Raw genomic sequence first — 20,419 nt, 5'->3', positions numbered from 1 at the left:
GTACACTTACTGATCACTGTGGAAAATTTACTTTTGTGTGGTGCTTGAACTCCTGGTTGTATTTGGCTCATTTAAGATTTGATGAACTCACTGTATGACTCGCCACTCTTGGTCCAAATCAATCGACTAATCTCCAGAAAATATTTCCTCTGTATTTCAGGAGTTCCATCAATATATTAAAAATATGAGCTTTAAATGTTTAATTCAATAAAGGGATATTTCAAGTTCAAGTACTGTTTCGATTAGACTTTCGATGAACAAAAGAGGGAATTGTGAGTAGACTAATTGGCGCATACGTACAGTACATGTACACATACGTTCAAAAGTTTGAATTGGGTACTGTGCGCAGCATATAATGTTATTCTAGATTTTCTTCATTATTATTCGTTATTCCACATAAAGCTGAGTAAAGTTTTTTTGGGTTGATTTTATTCAACCTAGGCGTATACAAACTATTTTTTCAGTTGATTGGTACACTTTAAGTCAGCCCCCTTAGATTACAGTAGACCCTAAATACCATATTTGCCGTTGTAAAGGCTGCAGTATTTTTGGAAGAGAAAATATCAAAAAGTCGGGGTGCAGCCTTTGCGGCGAAAGAGTAAAAAAATAAAAAAAATTACAAGTCAAAACCATGAAACACAGCACAAATTTGTACATATGGGACAACAATAAAAGGTGATGGACATTTCTAGACTAACACGTCTTACCGACAATTATGTGTTATATTTTTTAAATGAAGGGCAAAGTTAAGTCAATCTCGTAAATAAAATTCATAACTTACCAACCAAACTCTGCTAAAGCAACCTCAATCCTCTTGCTCGCGCGAGCAAAGCTATGGCGCAATATGTACACAAGAGAAAGTTTCAAGGAATAGCATCAGCGTCGGGATGGCCGATTTTTTTTAATGTCAAAATCGGTGGGTGCAGCCTATGCGGCGCTGCGGCCTTATCGCCAGCATATACGGTATGCATTTACATTAAGAATGACTTATGAACATCAAAATTCCTTACATATACAGAGTTATATCAAGGACATTTAGTTGTTAGCAAAATTGCCTGATTGGAGATTCACTGAAATCCCTTTTCTTCCCCCTTTTATTTTTATTGAAAAAATAACCAAAATAGGGATGTCGCATAGGTCATAAAGAACTGTTTATACTTTGGAATATTCATCTTCTTGAATTTGAAGCATACCGATACAAATCAAAATTCATATTCCTTCATTACTTCATACATCATGACCAGCACAGATAAAATGAATAGGGGCTGAAGGTGATTTTCCCCTAAACTGAAGAAGAAAAAAAAATGAATAAAGAATAAAAGGCGATACATCATACATGTATCTTTGATCACAATTTAGTTTGACTTGGAACTACTCCTTGCAACTGTAAAGTTAGTTGTTTGCAGGTGTAAACAAATGTAGAGACCTAATCATTTTAATTTACTAAAGAAACTGAAATTTTGAAATCTTCCTGAAGGGCGCACTATTGATTTGCTATTGATTGCAAAATTACAGTCGAGCATGAAGATTAAAGCAAGAAGGGTGATTCATTGCACATTGTTTGCTACTATAGCTTCTATACATTTTGACATGCTACAAACAATGAAACCAACGTTGATGTTTGATATGAAATTAATATTGATTTTAATTCTGGAAATGCTGGATTTGAATGAAGATATAATCATAGTTTGTGACCTCCCTCTTCTATTATATGATGTAGGGTTATTGTTACCCAATCTCCCCTACAATGATTTTCAACTATCTCCAATATTTTCTTCTAGGACTCACTGGCCCTGAATTCGACAAATACCTATGATGTACATGTACTGTATTTATCTGTAGTGCTCAACTTTGATTTTGATCTTTTTATATAATTTCTAAATTAAAGCGAAACTGTATAGAGGCTCTGCTACAGTTCTGCATACATACAAACACAATAACACCTGTATACATGTATGTATGAAGTGACTTTCTTTGTGCACGGATTGAAACCATCATAATTTTTAAAATCATGAATATGTATTATCAGAATTTTACTTTGAATACAACATGTACATCGTGTCTATTGTTAGTGATAAACTCCATTCAACTTAATTCAAGTTTATTTCCACCTTTGGTTTATTTTTTTTAATGCAATCAGCATGTGTATACAACTCATAGCATGGTGGGAATAACAAACAGGCCTATCAAGGTATTCCCCAGACTAAATAAAATTACAATTATGTTATGCAGTGTAATGCATACCGTAACATGTATAAATGACCTTATGTATAGAATCCTGGCTATTCAAACTAAGGTGTGACTCATCACCATGCATTGTATTCATCTCGTTACTAAATGTCAGCTGTGCCAGGCTCCAGAGTACAAGTGCATCACTTTGGGAACTGTCATAAATGGGTGTACATACATAATTATATTCTGTGTTGAGCAATTGGAGATACATGTACATGTAATATGCATTCATAGGTAGTAAAATGCTGAACACACACTGTGAATGTGAGACACAATGAACATGTACATTGTACCATCATGTGTAAAACTGTTAACTATATTCATTTTGTGAAATGATTAGTTACACATTAACAAGTCAACATGTTTCATGCTATCGTTTAGAAGTACTCATACATGTACATTTATGCCTATACTGTAGATGTAATTGTCTGTGTTTACTTAATGATCATGACGGGCATAATACATTTGACACTTCTGTGTCACATAGCAGACAGAGATAAAGAGTACACTTAGGACTGTTTATCTTTCGCAAATGTTAAAAGTAGAATTCAGCCTTCAAAACGACTTATACAAATACAGTATTATTTAACAAGGGCAGCAAGATAATCTCTAAAACAAAGCATAACACAAGCAAACAAAAAACAAAAAAATGATTACACTTTTTGTCTTGATTACTAAGGCTTGTTCAGATGTTATTTTAGGCATGGTGAACTGCCTCAAAGAACTCATCACAGTTTTTGTTGTTGGTGTAAATGAATGGCAACTGCATGCAACACTCACTCACTGAGCTTGGTTGAAGCATACACTCACTGAGCTTGGTTGAAGCATACATTGCACTTAATGTCATCATTTTAAATAAACACTGTGGTTTTGCCGCATCATATCTGAACAAGCCTTTATACATGTTTCTTTGAAGTTAGCTTGAATAATAGAGAATTCACATAATTTTTCACTTACATAATAATAATAATAATATGTCTTGTTTACCCAGGGTAGCCTGATCAGCATTTATACTGTTCTCCCTCGTTATCTTACCCTCTCTTTTCCTATGTTATACATGTATTTAAAACTCTGTTTGATTTTTATCTATTTTTAAAACAAAATGAAAGGAGCCACAGAGTAAAGCTTATAGTGATTAAACTGATGAACAGGCCAAGATAAAGAAATTTTGTTTTAATAAGCCAGGAACAGTCTATTATAAGTAACTCATCTAAGATTTATCTAATGAATCTAGACAAATTCTGATATGATGTGGCAGGTGTATTTTGGAGTTTATCATACAAGTCAATCAGCTGCTCATAATGCCCATATCTCGTTATCAATTGTCTATGCGTCCGTCTGAAATGTCATCTTTAACATAATGTGGGACAGGGTGAGGGTTGTCTGTATGACGTCCACAGCTCCCATCATTTCAAGGATAAAATAGCCCTTATTCAAGTGCACTCTGCTCAAATTTCAAAATGGCTGACCACAATTAAAGAGGAATTTATTCTGTGACAGTGCCACTAAAAAAAGGGGGAAGTGCAAGTGCTTCAGCTCAGGAGGTGCAGGGCGTTTTCCCTGCAGAATGTATGTTTTCACATTTAGGATTATCCAACATGTGGAGGAATCCCAACAGAGGAATAGTTAAGAGATGGAGTTTGATTGCGTGACTTGAACTAAATTTAATTTATAATACTCATAGGTACATGTATGATGTACAGTGTATATTCTTATGATTCCTGTATTTTATTGATTCTGAACATTTCCAGCTTTAAGTTGATGATAATGAGGCTTTGCAACTCACATCCAGTTCTTAAGAGATTTGATGCCTTGACTGCAATATCACATTCACTACACACCGTTATGTACAAGCAGGAATTTCTTTCTTTGATTATATTTGAGCGAGTTGATGTGAAGCCCCCCGGTGTGTATTGACATTAAGTTGAAGCTGGTACATTGCATTGGAGGGAAGGGAGTTCAAATGATATAGCCTGTCCTCCAGCAAGAGGGAGGCTGCATTTCAGGGTTCGTTTTTATTCAGCATGGAATGCACATCAGTGATTAGACAGCAAGGGATTGTCTGCTCATAAATTACCTGACTGTGACTCTCCTAAGACTGGTCTCTAATGATCGTAACTTCCATAAAATGTCACAAAGACTCTGTTTACATGGGTGCCTTTATCGTGTCTTGCCACAGATACGTACATATCGAACGCCACTATACGAACGTGATTTTTGGGATGTCGCATTTATCGTCTCTTCGCGATTAAAAATAAAGGCCTTGTCTCTGCGCAGCTGCTTTGCGCCATTTGACCAGGGAAGCAGATTAGCATGGGGAGGCCTGATTTGTATATGGGGTTCAATACAGCTTTGCGTTTATCATGTCTGAGAAACGTGATTCTGGCTGTACATGTATGTCACATTCAAAACGCACTTTTTTTGGCATTACAATCTAAAGACGTTTGAAAAAGGCTTTGCGTTTATCGCCTTAAAAATTTGCCTGAAAGACGTTTGAAAACGCTGATTCTAGGCAAAAAATTGAACAATAAACTCAACCTAAGTTACATACTTTAGTCTCGTCTTAATAGAACTTTTTCGATCTCACCCGAGCGACATGTGGATGGGAAATCAGTGGGGGGTCTGATCGTAAAACCAAGGTGAGCTTTTGCCTGGCTAATTGACACCGTCTTAACCAGCCATCCGCAAAAACCTCACCCGGGTAGGGTACCATAACAACCGCACCTCCCTCATCGCGATCAGCTGGCGCGCGGTGTGTACATGTATACATTTTTTCACGGCCATGACGTCATCTACTCGGGTAGAGTTCCGCGCGCGTCTTAACAGGCCGTTTATCAGGATGTCATCCGGACAACGTCCGGCATCACCGCGATATCACCTTGGCCCGACTAGGGTGAAATTTACCTCGATGTCACCTCGATATTGTCCGGACGTTACCCCGATTGACGCGTCTTAACAGGAACGGGGTATCTGTATTTTCCAGTTAAGACAGGGTTTTATATGTAGCCTGTACGCGCATGTGTATATTTGATTGTGTAAACCTCTGTTTGATGATCAAATGATCATGTACTAGTGAAAAGAGAATTGTAATAACAACATTTTATGTGAAAATTGTCATCAATGAAATACTGATTCGTGCACTAAGTTCAAAAGAATGTGCTGCTATCCATCAATGGGAAAGCTGTCAGAAATGTATATGTGGAAGAAATAATTTATTTTTATTCTTAAATATTCTTGTGTTGTGGGCATCGATGATGTTCAATTATGCAGCGGATATCCTATGACATCCTGGTTTCATGGTAGCTCTTGTCAGCTATCACTCTAGTGTCACATCCAGCTAGCCAGCCCAGGTCAGGTAAAATCCAAGTCTAAGCTGCTATAGACATGAGGATTCGTTATTCAATAATGCCTGTTCCCTTGCCCACCTTTTCAGCTGTCCAGGGTTGAGTTTACACTTCTCCTAATTCTACACCACATCCCATGTATGCCTTTGCAAGTTTTCTACTCTTTACCAATAACAAGTGTTGCTTTACTTGTACAATTTACATACGTGTTCTTCTCAAATGAGTACAAGTGCCCCCTCCAACAAATGTAATTTATCAACAAACAAACCATACATGCATGTACATGTACATGTTATGTAAGTTTTTTTCTTCTGTAAATTTGTTTTCATACATGTACATTTACAAAATTCACCAAGCCAATCATGTACACTGTACTTTTGTACTTAGTAGCAAATGCTGAATTTTACACTTTGCAAATGCATACAGCCCCACATCCCCATTTGTTTTTCTTGTTTTTGCAATGATAATTGCTTGTTAGAAAAGCAGGAAACTAAATCCAAGGATTGTGATAGTGTAAATCCTTAGTGTATGGTGTACTCCCTGGTTTGTGGCAACTTACACTTCTGTGTACATAGGCAAAGGTGTGTGAGGTACCTTGGATAGATAGAGGTACACAGATAGTAAGAATGCTTTTAGGTTTATTCAATTTGAATGTCTAGTTGAGTCCTGTTTTAAAGGGATATTAATGTAGGGGAGCTGAGGGATCAGTCCATTGAATTTAGAGATATCATGTATACAAAATCTATTTTAAAAGATATTTTTAAAGCTACATTTTGTGTGTAAATAGTAAATTTACATAAACTCCATCAATTCCAAAGTCACATTGGAAATGACAATAATTGATTAATTACATTAATTTCTTTACATAGCAAGCCATGTGCAGAAATTATTCATCTCCCAGGTTTTTTTTAATGATATTTATTGTTAGAGGGGCAAATGAAATTAATGCTAGTTGGACCTCATCTTCCTATTTTAAAGGGATAGTTGAGTACTGTTTTCAGACCGCAAATGCCTTCAAAGTGCATGGTTATTGCTCTTATTCTTGTCCATGACATTTCTAGTGCCCCTTTAGGACTTCAAATTGCTATGAAGGTAATTTTAGACCCCAAAAATGTGTAAAATGTAGCCAATGCGATCATACCAAGTCAGTTCCACTTTAAAAAATATATGGTGACCGTTAATTAATTAATTAAAAATAACAATACATGGGCAGGCTGGTTGTGCTTAAAATAACAAACACAAAAAAAGCCAACAAAAAAGCCAACATTGGCATTGGCTAAAATACGTTGTAAAAGGCGCTATTTCGTTTTTTCAACGGCTTTTTCAAATTATCATATATTTGTGGTGGTACACAAGTATTAGAAATCGTTATATTTATGGATATTTCAGCCGTCTCTGAACCGACCAAACAATGATGACTTTGTCATTTAAATTGTATGTTCTTTCAAATTTGACACTCAGTTTTTCTCCACAAAAAATTATTTTGTGTAGGCGCCCTCTGTAACAGAACTCAACTATCCCTTTATATTTTTTTTTTTTTTTTTTTTTTTTGGGGGGGGGGGGGGTGAATCTTGGACAACACATTCTAATATCCTTGTGCTTTCTTAAATTTCTATTTGTTTGCGTTCAGCAGTGGGTAGAAAAAATATTTTTATTGTATAAATTTGTAATGTCAATTACTTTTTATGTGCATTAGGATTATATTTCAATACGTACAAACAGAAGTATATTTTCTCTTTTTTCTTTTTTAATTAATTTTAAATGTACTATGAATGTGCATTTCTGATATGGATTTAGTGCCTTGGTCTGTTATTCAAAATCTATTACCTCAGGACTGTAGCAGTGGATGATTGCTAGGCTTGAGGGTATTTCTGCCGCTTGAGTGGCTCAAGTCCGGCTCTCTAATTTTCACCTGCAAGTTCATGAGCTCCATGTATATATGCCACTGTACTAAGCAGTCACCTAATACTTCAACTTCATGGAGGTGCTCTTGCTATCAGACTGATCAAATTTTAAGAGAATGAACTTTTTAAATTGAACTAGTTTTGTAATTTGTACTACATGTAGATTGCTTTGAGCTCATGATTTCATTATTGGTGTAGATTCACTAAAGCTCTCAACCTAGACCTACATGTTCATGTATAATATTGAACATCTTTTCTTATAAATGCAGACTGTGATAGATTTCAAAAGAAGTGGCTTAACAAGAACTTAAAGGCCTGTCTTCATCAGCTTGAGTTTGCCAAATAGCCCGCTATTTTCAGGCTCTGGATTTTTTTCTGAAGCTCAAAATTGCGTCGTCACCAGACTGATACGCTCATCACAAACTAGCTCGGAAAATAAACCAGAGATTGGCGCATGCGCACTTCAGAGACCGACTGTATGATCAGTGCACGGATTTATGATTTTACCCGCATTGTAAAAAAGGTGTACAAATACAGCCGTCGATGGCGGACCACATGTGCTACCTGTCCGATTGTACACACATGTACAGTTTATTTACAAAACGGTAAACCGGAAATCGTTGGGCATCAAGAAAATGACTCTGTACTTCGGTCTGATGAAAATGGGCGCAAATTAATGTGCTATTTTGCAAATAGTGGGCTATTTTGGAAACAAGACAAAGATTTCTTGGGATATTTCTTGACCAAATTTGCAACTGCGGGCTAATGAAGACGCAAATTAACTGGCCAATTTGAGATCAGGCTAGTTAAGATAGCACATTATTTGGCAAACTCGAGCTGATGACGACAAGCCTAAAGACTAATGTCCTTGATATATACACTGTATAAGCAAATTAAAAATAGTGAGTTGGGAGTGAAGCATCAATGTATAATACCAGTGTTTGAGTGGAGTGAGTCACATCTTCATACATAATGTACATGATCAATTCATTGTGGTAGAATGGTAATACTACCTCATAGCATGTTGGTGTGATTAGTCAGCTCTCTCAGTTGTTGTTTTCATTAGTATGCCTGATGTATAACAAAAAAGTGGAGTTGGTCATCAGAACTAATGACAAAATGATTAAAGAGAGATGTCATTAACAGGTATATTGTAGGGCTGCGACGAGTAGTTGAATGCTCGAGTACCCGCACTGTTGACAACTACTCGAGTACGAATATTCGGCCGCAAAAAAAAAAAAAATCATCCCGGTCACCTATCCAGGCCGACGCTTACCCGTGCCAGGGAGAGCGCCTGCCCATAGACGTAATAGAATGGACTATCGACGAAGCAGTTTCTTTGATCCTATGAGTTCCACCGGCAAGGTTTAAATTTCGCGCCGATGCAAAAACCCAGCGGTGGTCCCACCGCAACCCGACAGCTGGATGCGATCACTTGCGCAATCTTTCATAATCGCAACAGCAAGCTCGCGATTTGGGGTTGTTCGCTGCTCCTTCAAATCGTTGAGAACCTAGTGTTAAATTGTATGAGCGCTCTCCGCCATGCGGTCGTAGCGAACATGTTTTCGTCTTTGTGCCTGACGATATTATTGTTATTGTTTTCAGCGTTATATTTATACTAACAATTATTATTTATTTCGATGTGTGTATTGTTCCATAATACATATTTTTCTCGTACTCATGAGTCATGTGTTGTTTATAAAGTAATTAGAAGGGCAGGATTATCATTAGATGACATAAATAAGGAAGAACTTTATGATTATGATGGGCAGTCCATATATCGACATAGCAGACGACGGAAATGTTGAATATTTTGCAATGGTCAATTCCCAGATTTACGGACACAGATATTTATCCTAATTCCTAGATTCTCAAAAAAAACGTACACATATAGTAGGCCTACATCAAGATAAAATAAGATAAAATCTGAGGGAAGAAAAAAAAAAGCAGTCACTCTCGGATTAACAAGTCCAAAATATAACTTGAAAAAAACATGCACCCGCCGATCTCTATCAATGGGACTACGTGTGCAATTTGGATTAGACAAAGGCACGGCAATTTAGTGGTCATGATGCGAAGAAATCACGCATTACCACAGATTTTCTGAGCACTCACGAAAACAACCCCATTCTTCCAATGCCTATAAAAAAAAACGCACGCAAACGCAACAAATAACGAATGATTGTATTCGACAAACGAAGGATTTGTGATCACCACAACGTCGTTGGTTTCACAGAGAAATTAACAGAAACAGGAGAAAAAAACACTTTTTAAACTGTATTTTGTAAGCTCTTGTGGTGACTTTCCTTGCTTATATGATGAGTTTGCTACACACTAACACAAATTCGTAAAAAATCGAAGAAATCACCGATTTCAACAGCTTTTTTTACAGATTGGCGAGCATGAACAGGACGTAAACCTCATGTTTCCATCCGGGGCACTATTGACGTAGTATTTAGCTGCGCATGGGCAGAAGGCTCTCCTGTCACGATTCATTCATGAAATGAGAAGCGCAAATCGTGGGAAGCATTGGTAAGTGCGAAGCGACTTGGCTGATAGAGGGCGGCAAAATCCCGGTGGATCTCATAGGACCAAAGGACCCTTATCGGAGCTTATCAAAACATGCCCGCAGCGTTGCGGTCAGACTTAAAACATAGAGGAAAGTAAGACATAAGAACAGGTGGTAGCTATCATTACTTTTACTACTCTTGCCGTCGAAAGTCCATTTGTATTACGTCTATGGCCTGCCGCTGGCATGGTACCTTTGGTAAAATGTTTCCAAACTCAATCACTGTCAAACTCACCACTCAGAAACTGGGACCAAATGTCCAGATTTCTGTTTGAACTCTGAGGAAAATGGATTATTCTGCCATCTTTGGTTTTTAAAACAGCATTGTTTACTGTTTTTATTATTATTAAATCGGCGCCTTGAACTGCAACTCGAAGTAAAATTGCATGAGTTTCAGAGACGTACGTGGGATACTGCTCCCATGGCATGTTGGTGGCAAAAAAATTTTAAAAAATAAATAAAAAAACATGGGGTCCGAATATTCAAGTATTTGCTTGTAAGCCTGGGAGTGTACTCGGGTACTTCATTACATGGTTGTGCACATCCTTAGTATGCAAGAGCATGATATCCATCAAAAGTAACTCTAATCATGGTCAAGTGTTTTCATTTACAAAATACAAATTGCTATTTCTTAAATTGTAATTCCATGGCTTGAAATATGAAATATAAGATGAAGAAATTAGCACCATTTCTTATTCAAATTTTGCTCTCAAACCTTGAAACATCTGAGAAGCAGACTGGTGAAAGATTGAATGAAATCAGGAAAATATGAAAAAGTTATGAATTTTTGAAAGTTATAATCTGTATATAGGCATGGACTCATCAAATTGGCAGAATCTGTAATGTCTCTGATGAAGTGGCGCACAACTTTCACATTTGTTCCAACACACACAACGACTAAAATTTCACATTTTCAAAAATGTGTGACTCAGGAGATTCATTTCTTATTAGAAGATCTATAATAATATGCTTTGCACAACACATTTTGAGCAGTGCCCCGAGGGAGATGGCGCCAAGGAGAAAAACAGAAGTTAAAGATGTTTTTGGACACGACAAACGGTTGAGTTAATCGCGACTACCTCACAATCCACTGACCAAACTGCCTATTTGAGATTCGCATTGACTTAGTGTTCTCATATATTCAAACATCCATAACTTTCCCCATTCTGTTTATATGTTATACTAGCAGGACCCGCGGAAATCCGCGGGATTCTAGAGGGGGCGGGGGTGTAATTAGATATATAGAGAATATCTAAATTAAAACCACCAAGAACGTTATTTGCCATTCAGGCCATTAAAAATATACATGTTTAGCGTCCCCGCCCGCTTCCTTTTTGGGGGCCGCTGCCTATTTTTTTTTTTGATTTTTGATTTTTTTTTTTTTTTTTTTTTTTTTTTTTTTTTTAAGAAAAAAAACATCGTCCCCGCCTGCTTCTTTTTTGGGGGCCGCCTCCTATTTTTTTTTTTTTTTTTTTTTTTGAAAGAAAAAAAACATGAAAAGCACTTCTAAAATGTATTTCTGATTTTAAAAAAGAAAAAAAAAAAATTGTCGGCCGCCATCTTGAAAAATAGCCCGAATGCTAGGGAAAATGTACGGAGCGGCCATTTTTTAAGAAAAAAAAAAAAAAAGCGCCTCCTCCTTCCCATTTTTCAAAAAACAGGACGCTATAAGCATGTTTTTTTTAAAATTTGGCCTTATATTAAATTTAAAAAAACAATCCAACTGTACCGGTAGTTATTCTTTAAGCCACTGGAACTGTGTAGAGTTCCGTAGTGTGGCGTACCGACTACGCAGAAATTAGGCTGCGTATTAATGGGAAAATAGTCCCTGCGTAGGTTATGCGTAGGCTGGCGTACAGGTTTGCTTATGGTTGCTTACTGTGTGGAAAGCTTTTACTGCTTAGTCGATCTGGCGTAGGGTAGCATACTTTTGCGTAAAAAGGCAGACTTTCTGCGTAAAAAGGCGTAATTTCTGCGTCAAGTTTCTACGCCGAAAGTACGCAAAAAAAAATTAAACATGTTGAATTGTTTTCGTTCACTTTACGTACCCCTTTCCGTCCCTCAGCATATAGTAACGTAGGCCAGCGTAGTTGGTACGCAACACTACGCAACTCTACGTATTGACCCCACGCCAATTAGTGACCCGCAAGTGTCACAAATAAAGTATTAAAAATATGCTCATCTGACCCTAATTAAACGCCTAAAACCCCCGAGCTTTCGGGGGTTTATGGCCCCTTGAAACCCGTGGACCCAACGCCTATATTATATATACACTCAACTCGCTGCGATCTGATCTCTCCCCCCCCCCCCCCAACTTTGAAGAACGTAACCTCCGAGCTTTTGGGGGTTTATGGCCCCTTGAAACCCGTGGACCCCACGCCTATATTATATATACACGCAACTCAGGACCCGTGGAAATCCGCGGGATTCTAGAGGGGGGCGCAGGCAAAAATTTAAGTTTTTCATTTCGGGGGCTCCATTTCAAATTTTTGGGAAATTTTCGGGGGCTACTTTTTCAACTTTCGGGGGCTCTTTTTTCTGGGGCTACTTTTTCATTAATTCATAAAAAACGATAGGCCTACACTTTGTTGAGATTTGTTTAGTAGGCTAAGGTTTCAGGCTTCCTTCTTCATAATTGCCTATTTAAAAAAAAAAAACATTTTTCTAGTTATAAATAACTAAGTTTTCATTTGATGCAAGAACTGTAACATAATAGACCCTAGATTGTGATTATTTCTGACCATTAATTTCGATAATCATTTTTCAAAGTAAAATTTTCACAAGAAAATCAGACAGTCGTTTAAAAACGTAGACATTAGTAATACTTTTACTAATTCTAAGCTCAGGTTTCGTAAATCTATTCACGAAACTATATTAAAATCGCGGCAATAATGATGCAAACCAACAGATAACAATTTCAAAGTGTCAAATCTCTTCGACTCAAGCTTAGGTGAACTCACACACACTGCAGCGTAACTCCAGGATCGAAGCTCAACACCGGCGCCGCAGGCGTCGGACGCCTACGGTGCGCGGTGTTGGAGCTTCCTGCAAGCTCATCGCAACTCACACACACTACACATCAGCACTGCACTTTGTGTTGACTGAAGGCAGCTTGCGATTGAATTGTCAGTCCGATGGTTTTCTTGTGAAAAATTTCCTTTAGAAAATGATAATCAAAATTTAGTAGCATGGCCGTAATAATCACAAAATAAGCTTTCATTTCATACCTCCATTCATGAAAATTATATAAAAATCGCGGCAATAATGATGGAAATAGGTCCCTAAGTTTGGACGTGGACGGGAAGCTTCGTGTGTATCTCTGTGGCTCGTGCAGCTACTATATACAAAGGATATCCTATAGAAAGATGCTTTACTCGGGTAAGCCCGACCCTGTGCGTCGTGCATTTAATACGCAACTTAATGTGAGTGGATGGTCATCGGTCGTGTGTCTACGGATGTCATGTTGAATATCCATGAGGTATCTCTGTCGTCACGCATATCCTGCATTATGCATGTCGCGTCTGTTTTCGCCCTGGACGTCGACACGGAGGAGGACCTCGGGCGGAGTATAGCCAATTCCACAGAGTAGACTCTCCCGCGGACGATGGCACAGGGCACGGGTACCCCGAGGGGAGGGTTCAGGAGGAGATAGCCGCACCAACTTCGGTCGGCGATCTCATTAAAAAACAATAGAATACAAAGGCTCGCCGAGACGTCGCGCCCCCCGCGGAGCCTTAGCGTATTATTATTATAGATTTCTGCTTTCATGGAAATAAACTCCCTTTAAGATTTGACAGCTGTTCAGTGCAAGTGGGTCTGTATACATGTATACATGTATGTACATGTAGCTGACAGGAGAGAAGAGAGCATAACATGAGGGACAATATTGACAAGGATTCAAGACTGAGAATTGCAAAAAAAATATTACAGTTATTGTTACTGATAGACAGGAAAACACAGTAAGCGAGAGACTTGTATGATGATAAGAAAATGATGTTGACTTAGAGAAAACACTGCAGTCTGCAATGGGGTACATGGACCTGTACACCAGAGAGTGAGAACTAGAGAGAGGAGAGAAGAGAGGATATTATCGCTTCAATGAACCTTGACCTCAGGCACAAATACTAGTTCCTGTACATTGTGCAGTCGGCCTTTCATCAGCTCAAGTGCATTGGGAATATTACAATGGTGCATAAGGTCTTCTCTAATACGTTATTCATGGTTCATAGAGTATGTGTATGAGTACATGTACAGAATTCAAAATAGAAGGCCACTGTCTATTCAATATGAAGCTTCAGGGAAAACATTCTCACTATGATATATTTCACAATTTTACTCACTCTTGCATTCTAGCAATCCCTATCCATACAGCATATTCCATTTTGCATTTTGATCTAATATGCACTCTTACCACTGTATATTTTCACATGTACATGTACATTTAGTGTGCATTTCATATATTGGCCTACATGTACATGTGTACATACATGTGTACATACATGTACATGAGAGTACATATCATGTACACTAGTGTGACGTGACTTTTCAAGATAAGAATTCTGGTACAACATGTAAATTCTTATCACAATGACATCCATGTTTTTCTTCAAATTGACATCCTCTGTCATGCTTGTAATAATGGCGATTAGATCAATATTTGTTCTTCATGAATAATACATGATTCATACTCGCCACAATGTCTACACCTAGTGCACTTGTACATATAAAGGTTGTGGTTAGTGATTAAGATGCATTGCAAGGTTTAACGTTTAAAGTTGATACTCTAAGCAAATAAATGTCCCTTAATTTGTTACCTACGGCAAGTATTATGTTATTTTTAAGTTTTTCAATTACTTAGTATATCACAAAAAAATTCTGTCTACTCGAAATCCTCAATTGAAATGTCTAAAATATCCGCCTCTCTTTGCATAGAAAATCAGTCACGACGCTGGTCTACTATTTATGACCTCACGTCCGGGAGAGAGTATATTCACGTACCCGGATGTTCCATAGCAAACATGTGCAGAGTGATACGATTTTCTGCATATTTTTGTTTCAAAGGCTGAAAAGTCTAATAAATCATAATTCTATGTACAATTCTTTACCTTCCCCTAGTACTTCATAGTATTAATATCAATTCCCCTTTTAAAAATTATGACATATACATGCCAACGATGTGCTATTAGTCGATATTTTCACCATGTAATTTTTGTTTTGGTGTTGAAATCGGCCCAGGCACGGAGTGAACAGTAGCTGTCTACCCATGCACAGTTCATTACCATACACTGCAGCGATCTCCCGATGGTTTCTTCTTCCTTTTTCCCATGTCTTTCGCCTTCCTTGGCCCTGAACATCCTTCATCTACCAATTCTGACACCGGTAGTCAGGAGCAAGTCTTTGTTAGTTGTTTTTCTTAGCTGGCAACGTCACTTTCATTCTCTTGCAATTGCCGATAAACATATAACTAGCGCACGTACGTTCCATCACAAGCAAGCAGCGCCTAGAGCAGCGGCTTGGTCTTACCTCCCGATTCTGCTCGCTCCACGAACGTTCATGCAAGAGCCGCATCACTCGCCAAAATATTATAGAGGAAGCGTGCTTGCATGATCTCGTTCAAGTTTGATATTTTACAACATAAAATGTTTAACTGGTACTGTATCCTTTTTTGAGGCAGTCACACACATCTATGATAAGTACTATCATAGTTCTAGACCTATTCGTTTTACAAAACTGCTCATGTACATCTGATGACAATAATTTATAATGCATCCGCCTATTCATAAGTGCACGATTTAACTTTAATTCCTAAGCAGTAAACTCGTCTTAAATCTCTACCAAATAGGTGAATATGAGGATTTAAAAAGAAATCAGCGACTGGAAAATGTTGCTTCGTTATTCTTCATTCAAATGAAAACAGAAAATCCATCAAATATACTCCTTAACAACAACAAATCTAAGCTCTGACAGGATAGCATTTACGTAGGGATATCACTGCCATTCACTCTCACTGAGCCCATGACTCCCGTTCGTGACGTCACGGATAGAGGCCCGACTCTACGTGCACTTCCGGGTTTCAGACTTATATATTTTGGTAGAGTTTACTCGAATAAATTCATTATTCTAAACTTGTTTTGTCGGGTGGACACCATTTGGTGTTATTATGGGGGTTAAAAGCTTTCTATTTATGTAATTATCTCAGTATTTGGGATTGTCTTAGAGTATCAGCTTTAAGATATATACTTTATTAGGAATCTATTGACATTGAAATTCTCTCCCCTCCCAGACTATTGAACATAGAATAAAGGATCCTATGAATCACGAAACCTTCTATATGAACATGTAGGGTCCATCCATTGTTATTGTATAGATATGTGGTTATAATATGAAGATACATGTAAAAGTTAATGAATCCTGTAAGATATGGTTTCATTTTAAAAATATTTCCTCTTGGTCTGTGTATGCAGTGAGCTACATGTACAGAACAGTCTTCTACTGAATGCCGGTTGATTATCAATTAACACTTTGGTTTCTACATGTCAACGCATTATCATAGGGGTTTAAGAAAGGATAGATTATTTATGAAATAAAAGGAAATAAAAGGGGAAAATGCATATTTTATTTACACTGTATCTCAGGTAGCTAAAATAATGTGATTGTATTGTGAACAGAGTATTATATTTCTTGCCTGTGTACCAGTAAAACCTCTCAAAGCGATAGATTGCCATGTCTTTGTTTTGTGCTCAGTGCAAAAAAGGAGTGTACATGTATACTGTAGTAGTTCTGGTGAAGTACAGTATACATGTAATAATATAACCTTTGATTTGAAATTTAAAAATCTGCCACATGATTTATAGTCTATTGAGAGTGTTGGTGTCAAAATATACAATATGAAAAATGAAAGTGAAACTGTTAAATGAGGTCATGTATTATTCAATGTGTATCAAAAGATTCATGTGTGCCAAAAAATTGTTATTGTTTCCAAGATTTTTGATGGATTATAGTTTATATATATATTGGAAAGAAATTCAGCGTAGGCCTAGCAAGATATTCATACACCAGCTGTGCATAGGTTTTACACGTAATTGTCCCATATATATGCTAATTTACATCCTGGTCAAGATTGTAAATTATTTTTCAGGTACGTCTTAGGTATATATCATTTTACCTACATTTATGGAGTCAAATACTTAGCAGCAGCTAAGAATTATTAGTATTTTGCCATTTATCAATTAGTTTTTAAAAATGTATTTTGATGATACATGTAAAGGACTTGGGTCGAAACATTATCAGGGGGTTTTCAGATATTTATACAACATCATACTTTGGCTTTATTTGCGGGCGCAGCAGACAGTACTGTTAAGGATCATTCTGAAAGCTTTCATGTATTATAAATACGGTATGCATTAAACCCAATTTCTAATTTTTGTTTTCTTTTTCTTTCTTGTTTTGTTTCAATCTCTCCAGGTTTCCTTTTAATGTGATTGTATACAAGAGATGTCCAGGATGCCCAACCTGACAACAGTCCACGAGACTGGGTCCCACTCCCATGGTGGACACCCTCATTCTCGAGTTAGCTCACGGTCACATGTAAGTAATGCTTACCTACCTACCCCTCAAGTTACATGCACTTATTCACTATTCAGGCTGAGTGATTCCTTGCAGGACTCTTTAGTTCTTAATATGTCAAGTTGAGGAAGAACGGCTGATTAAGTAAGCCATTTTTAAAGGTAAACACCAGTTATGGTCATGCGATTGCATTGTGAAAGAAACGTTGTGGAATCGATCAGAAAAGATTGATCATCTAGCATCTAGCATCTGCAAGGTTCTGGAATCATCAAAATGATAACAAATTTGGCCCATTCCTCGTAAAGTTACAAGCACTATACACAGAAAGATGTATATGGGATTACCCTATATCTCTCACAGTCCATGAAAGAAACAAATTTACCAAATATATGAATTAGTAGGCGGTTTCCCTGCAAATTTTTTATCATCATGTATTAGTCAAAACATATTCTTTCACATGATTAGAATGAGAGCTTCCATTTCATTTTTTGAAATTGGGGCGTTTCCAATACTGGTCTTTACCTTTAAATTGAATATTGCCATCCTTGATTGGCTGAGAATGCATGAAAAAAAATGATGTGTATCATAGACATTTAAATTGAAAAGAAAATATTCAAAATGGACTTGCATGGTAATTTAGCTAAGCGCAATTTGATTTTGTACATGTAGAAGATTTAGCTTTCTACTAATCTTATATTAGGTTTATCCGGGGGGGGGGGGGGCAGTATATAAGTCAAATTACATTTACAAAGGGATCTTGCTATAGCTTTCATAAGAGTCATGTTACAAAATCAGATATTTCTGATTTTTAGAGGGTCATTTTCCAATCATACCTTTTTATTGTCAAGCAGAAGCCACATACCGGTAAGTGACATGGGCTTGACCACATTTTCCTCTTTGATTATTAAATACAGGGAGATGATTCAACCAATTCTGGCTCATCAAGGAGTAGGGGTAGAACAGGTGATGACCAACCCCATGTTGGCAAATACCGTCTCATCAAGACTATTGGCAAGGGAAATTTTGCCAAAGTCAAGCTGGCAAAGCACATCCCAACTGGCAAGGAGGTAAACTAGCATCATCTATCATACTGTCTGGTTTTGTTTCTCAGTTTAGTCTAGACTTCTTTATGTACTCTAGGACTCTCTTTCCTTGTCTCAAAGATGACATACCACCACTTTTGAAAGATGTTGTTGTTTATTATTTCATTCCATATTTTATTAGGGAGTTTTTGCTTTAATTGGGCACCATATGAACCGTAAGTAGAATTAATGATATAGAAATAGAGCGTTGAAAGAATCTTGCATATAAACATAGGCAGGATACTTATTGAAGACAGAAGAATGGTGAGTATTCTGTTGTAGAATTTAAAAAAAAGACTTTAGCTAGGGCAAATAATTCACGTACATGTGAATTCCAATTTATTCTATATCACTTCTTAAATTTATGCATAGATGTACTTGATATGTGCACAACATTTTTGTCCAATTATCTCTTATCTTCCCTAATCTCTTATCTTCCCTAATCTCTGACTCTGAGCAAAACAAAAACAAAACAAACTCAATAAATTCTGGTTTCATTATAACATGTGTACATGTTGATTTATGAAGGTATCAGTCTGTGTATAGATCTACAACACATGATTGAGGTTGCTCTCTTGACCGCATACTGATTGATGTCTGTCTTTAGCCTCAAATTAGAGACGTACTTCCCTTTTCAGGCCCTGAAGAATGTTCATTGCTGGAACTTCAACTATTCAATCCACTTCTTACTCGCTATCCCCATTTCATCTCTCTCTCTCTCTCTCTCTCTCTCTCTATCTCTCTCTCTCTCAATTCCTCTAGAAGAGACAATCAGAGCAATTATAAAGATCCACTTGCGTTGTAGCCTGATTTGTTTTCCTAATGCCATCATGGCTATGCTGTGGAATTTGATGTATTAATAGGAAGCTTTTAATCCGAATGGAAATTAATGAGTTTGTGGTCACTCGCTCAATGTTTGCTTCATGTTCCATGTAGTTGCGAAAATAAAAATGTTTTTGTTTGTGTTGACTCACTTGGAAGTTGTAGCTGTACAGTGTTTTTTGGCGATGAATGGATTTCTTCACAGCACATCTTGGGTTTGTTTCCAGACATTTTTACTTTCCTGGAGGCTCTCTCAGTTATGTTTTCACAGAACAGATACATTTGAACCTAGCCTAAATATTTGTCATTCAGTCAGAGCACAAAAGTTAAGCTAGATTGGTCATCAAGACACACACAAAATAAACAAGGACATTGGACTATGGTCAGCGATCATTGGTGCTACAAGTTTATTGGTTTAGAGTCAAGAGTTCATATTTGCACAGCCCTGTTGTGCAAATTGTGGTGGGCTAGATTACCAGGGTCCAATCCAATCCAAGCTGGACTGCACTTTGGGTTATTGCTGGATCTTGAGTACTATAAGGAGGCATACAAATGAATTAAAGCAGTCTCCCCCCCCCCCCCCCTGCCCCCCCTCCCATCCCATTCATGCTTTTGTGCCAACAGTTAATAAGTTAATTATCTATTCTACATTGCATAAGCACTTCAAGTTTTAAAATCATTGGTGCAAGGTGAAAGAAATTCTAATTCTGTGCTGGTTTTGTAAAGGAATAATGATTCAATAATGATTTATTGTGATATATAATATAAAAAGCAAACAAAACCTTTTTGTGCTATATCATATTCATAACCTTGTGATGAAATTACAATGGCTTTGTTATATTTTTCCATGTTAAGCACATTATTATAATGAGTATTATTATTATTACCGGTATCATTATT

The 20,419-nt window shown here is 37.2% G+C and overlaps 1 protein-coding gene across 9 annotated transcripts in view; it reads left to right on the top strand.

Moving 5' to 3' along the window:
• Window positions 1-20,419, top strand: part of LOC592325 (MAP/microtubule affinity-regulating kinase 3) — an 81,143-nt gene that overhangs the window by 2,757 nt on the left and 57,967 nt on the right. For all 9 annotated transcript variants that reach the window (XM_030999609.1, XM_791855.5, XM_011668423.2 and 6 more), the window contains exons 2-3: window positions 17,514-17,636; window positions 18,530-18,682. In XM_030999609.1, the coding sequence (XP_030855469.1) occupies window positions 17,544-17,636; window positions 18,530-18,682 (246 nt within the window). In that variant the 5' untranslated portion in view covers window positions 17,514-17,543. The remainder of the gene's footprint in view (window positions 1-17,513; window positions 17,637-18,529; window positions 18,683-20,419) is intronic.

This window comes from Strongylocentrotus purpuratus, unplaced genomic scaffold (assembly GCF_000002235.5).
Source record: "Strongylocentrotus purpuratus isolate Spur 01 unplaced genomic scaffold, Spur_5.0 spur5_scaffold_5, whole genome shotgun sequence".
Taxonomy (NCBI): domain Eukaryota; kingdom Metazoa; phylum Echinodermata; class Echinoidea; order Camarodonta; family Strongylocentrotidae; genus Strongylocentrotus; species Strongylocentrotus purpuratus.
The sequence above is the reverse complement of the archived record's forward strand: the minus strand, read 5'-3'. Positions and strand labels throughout refer to the sequence as shown.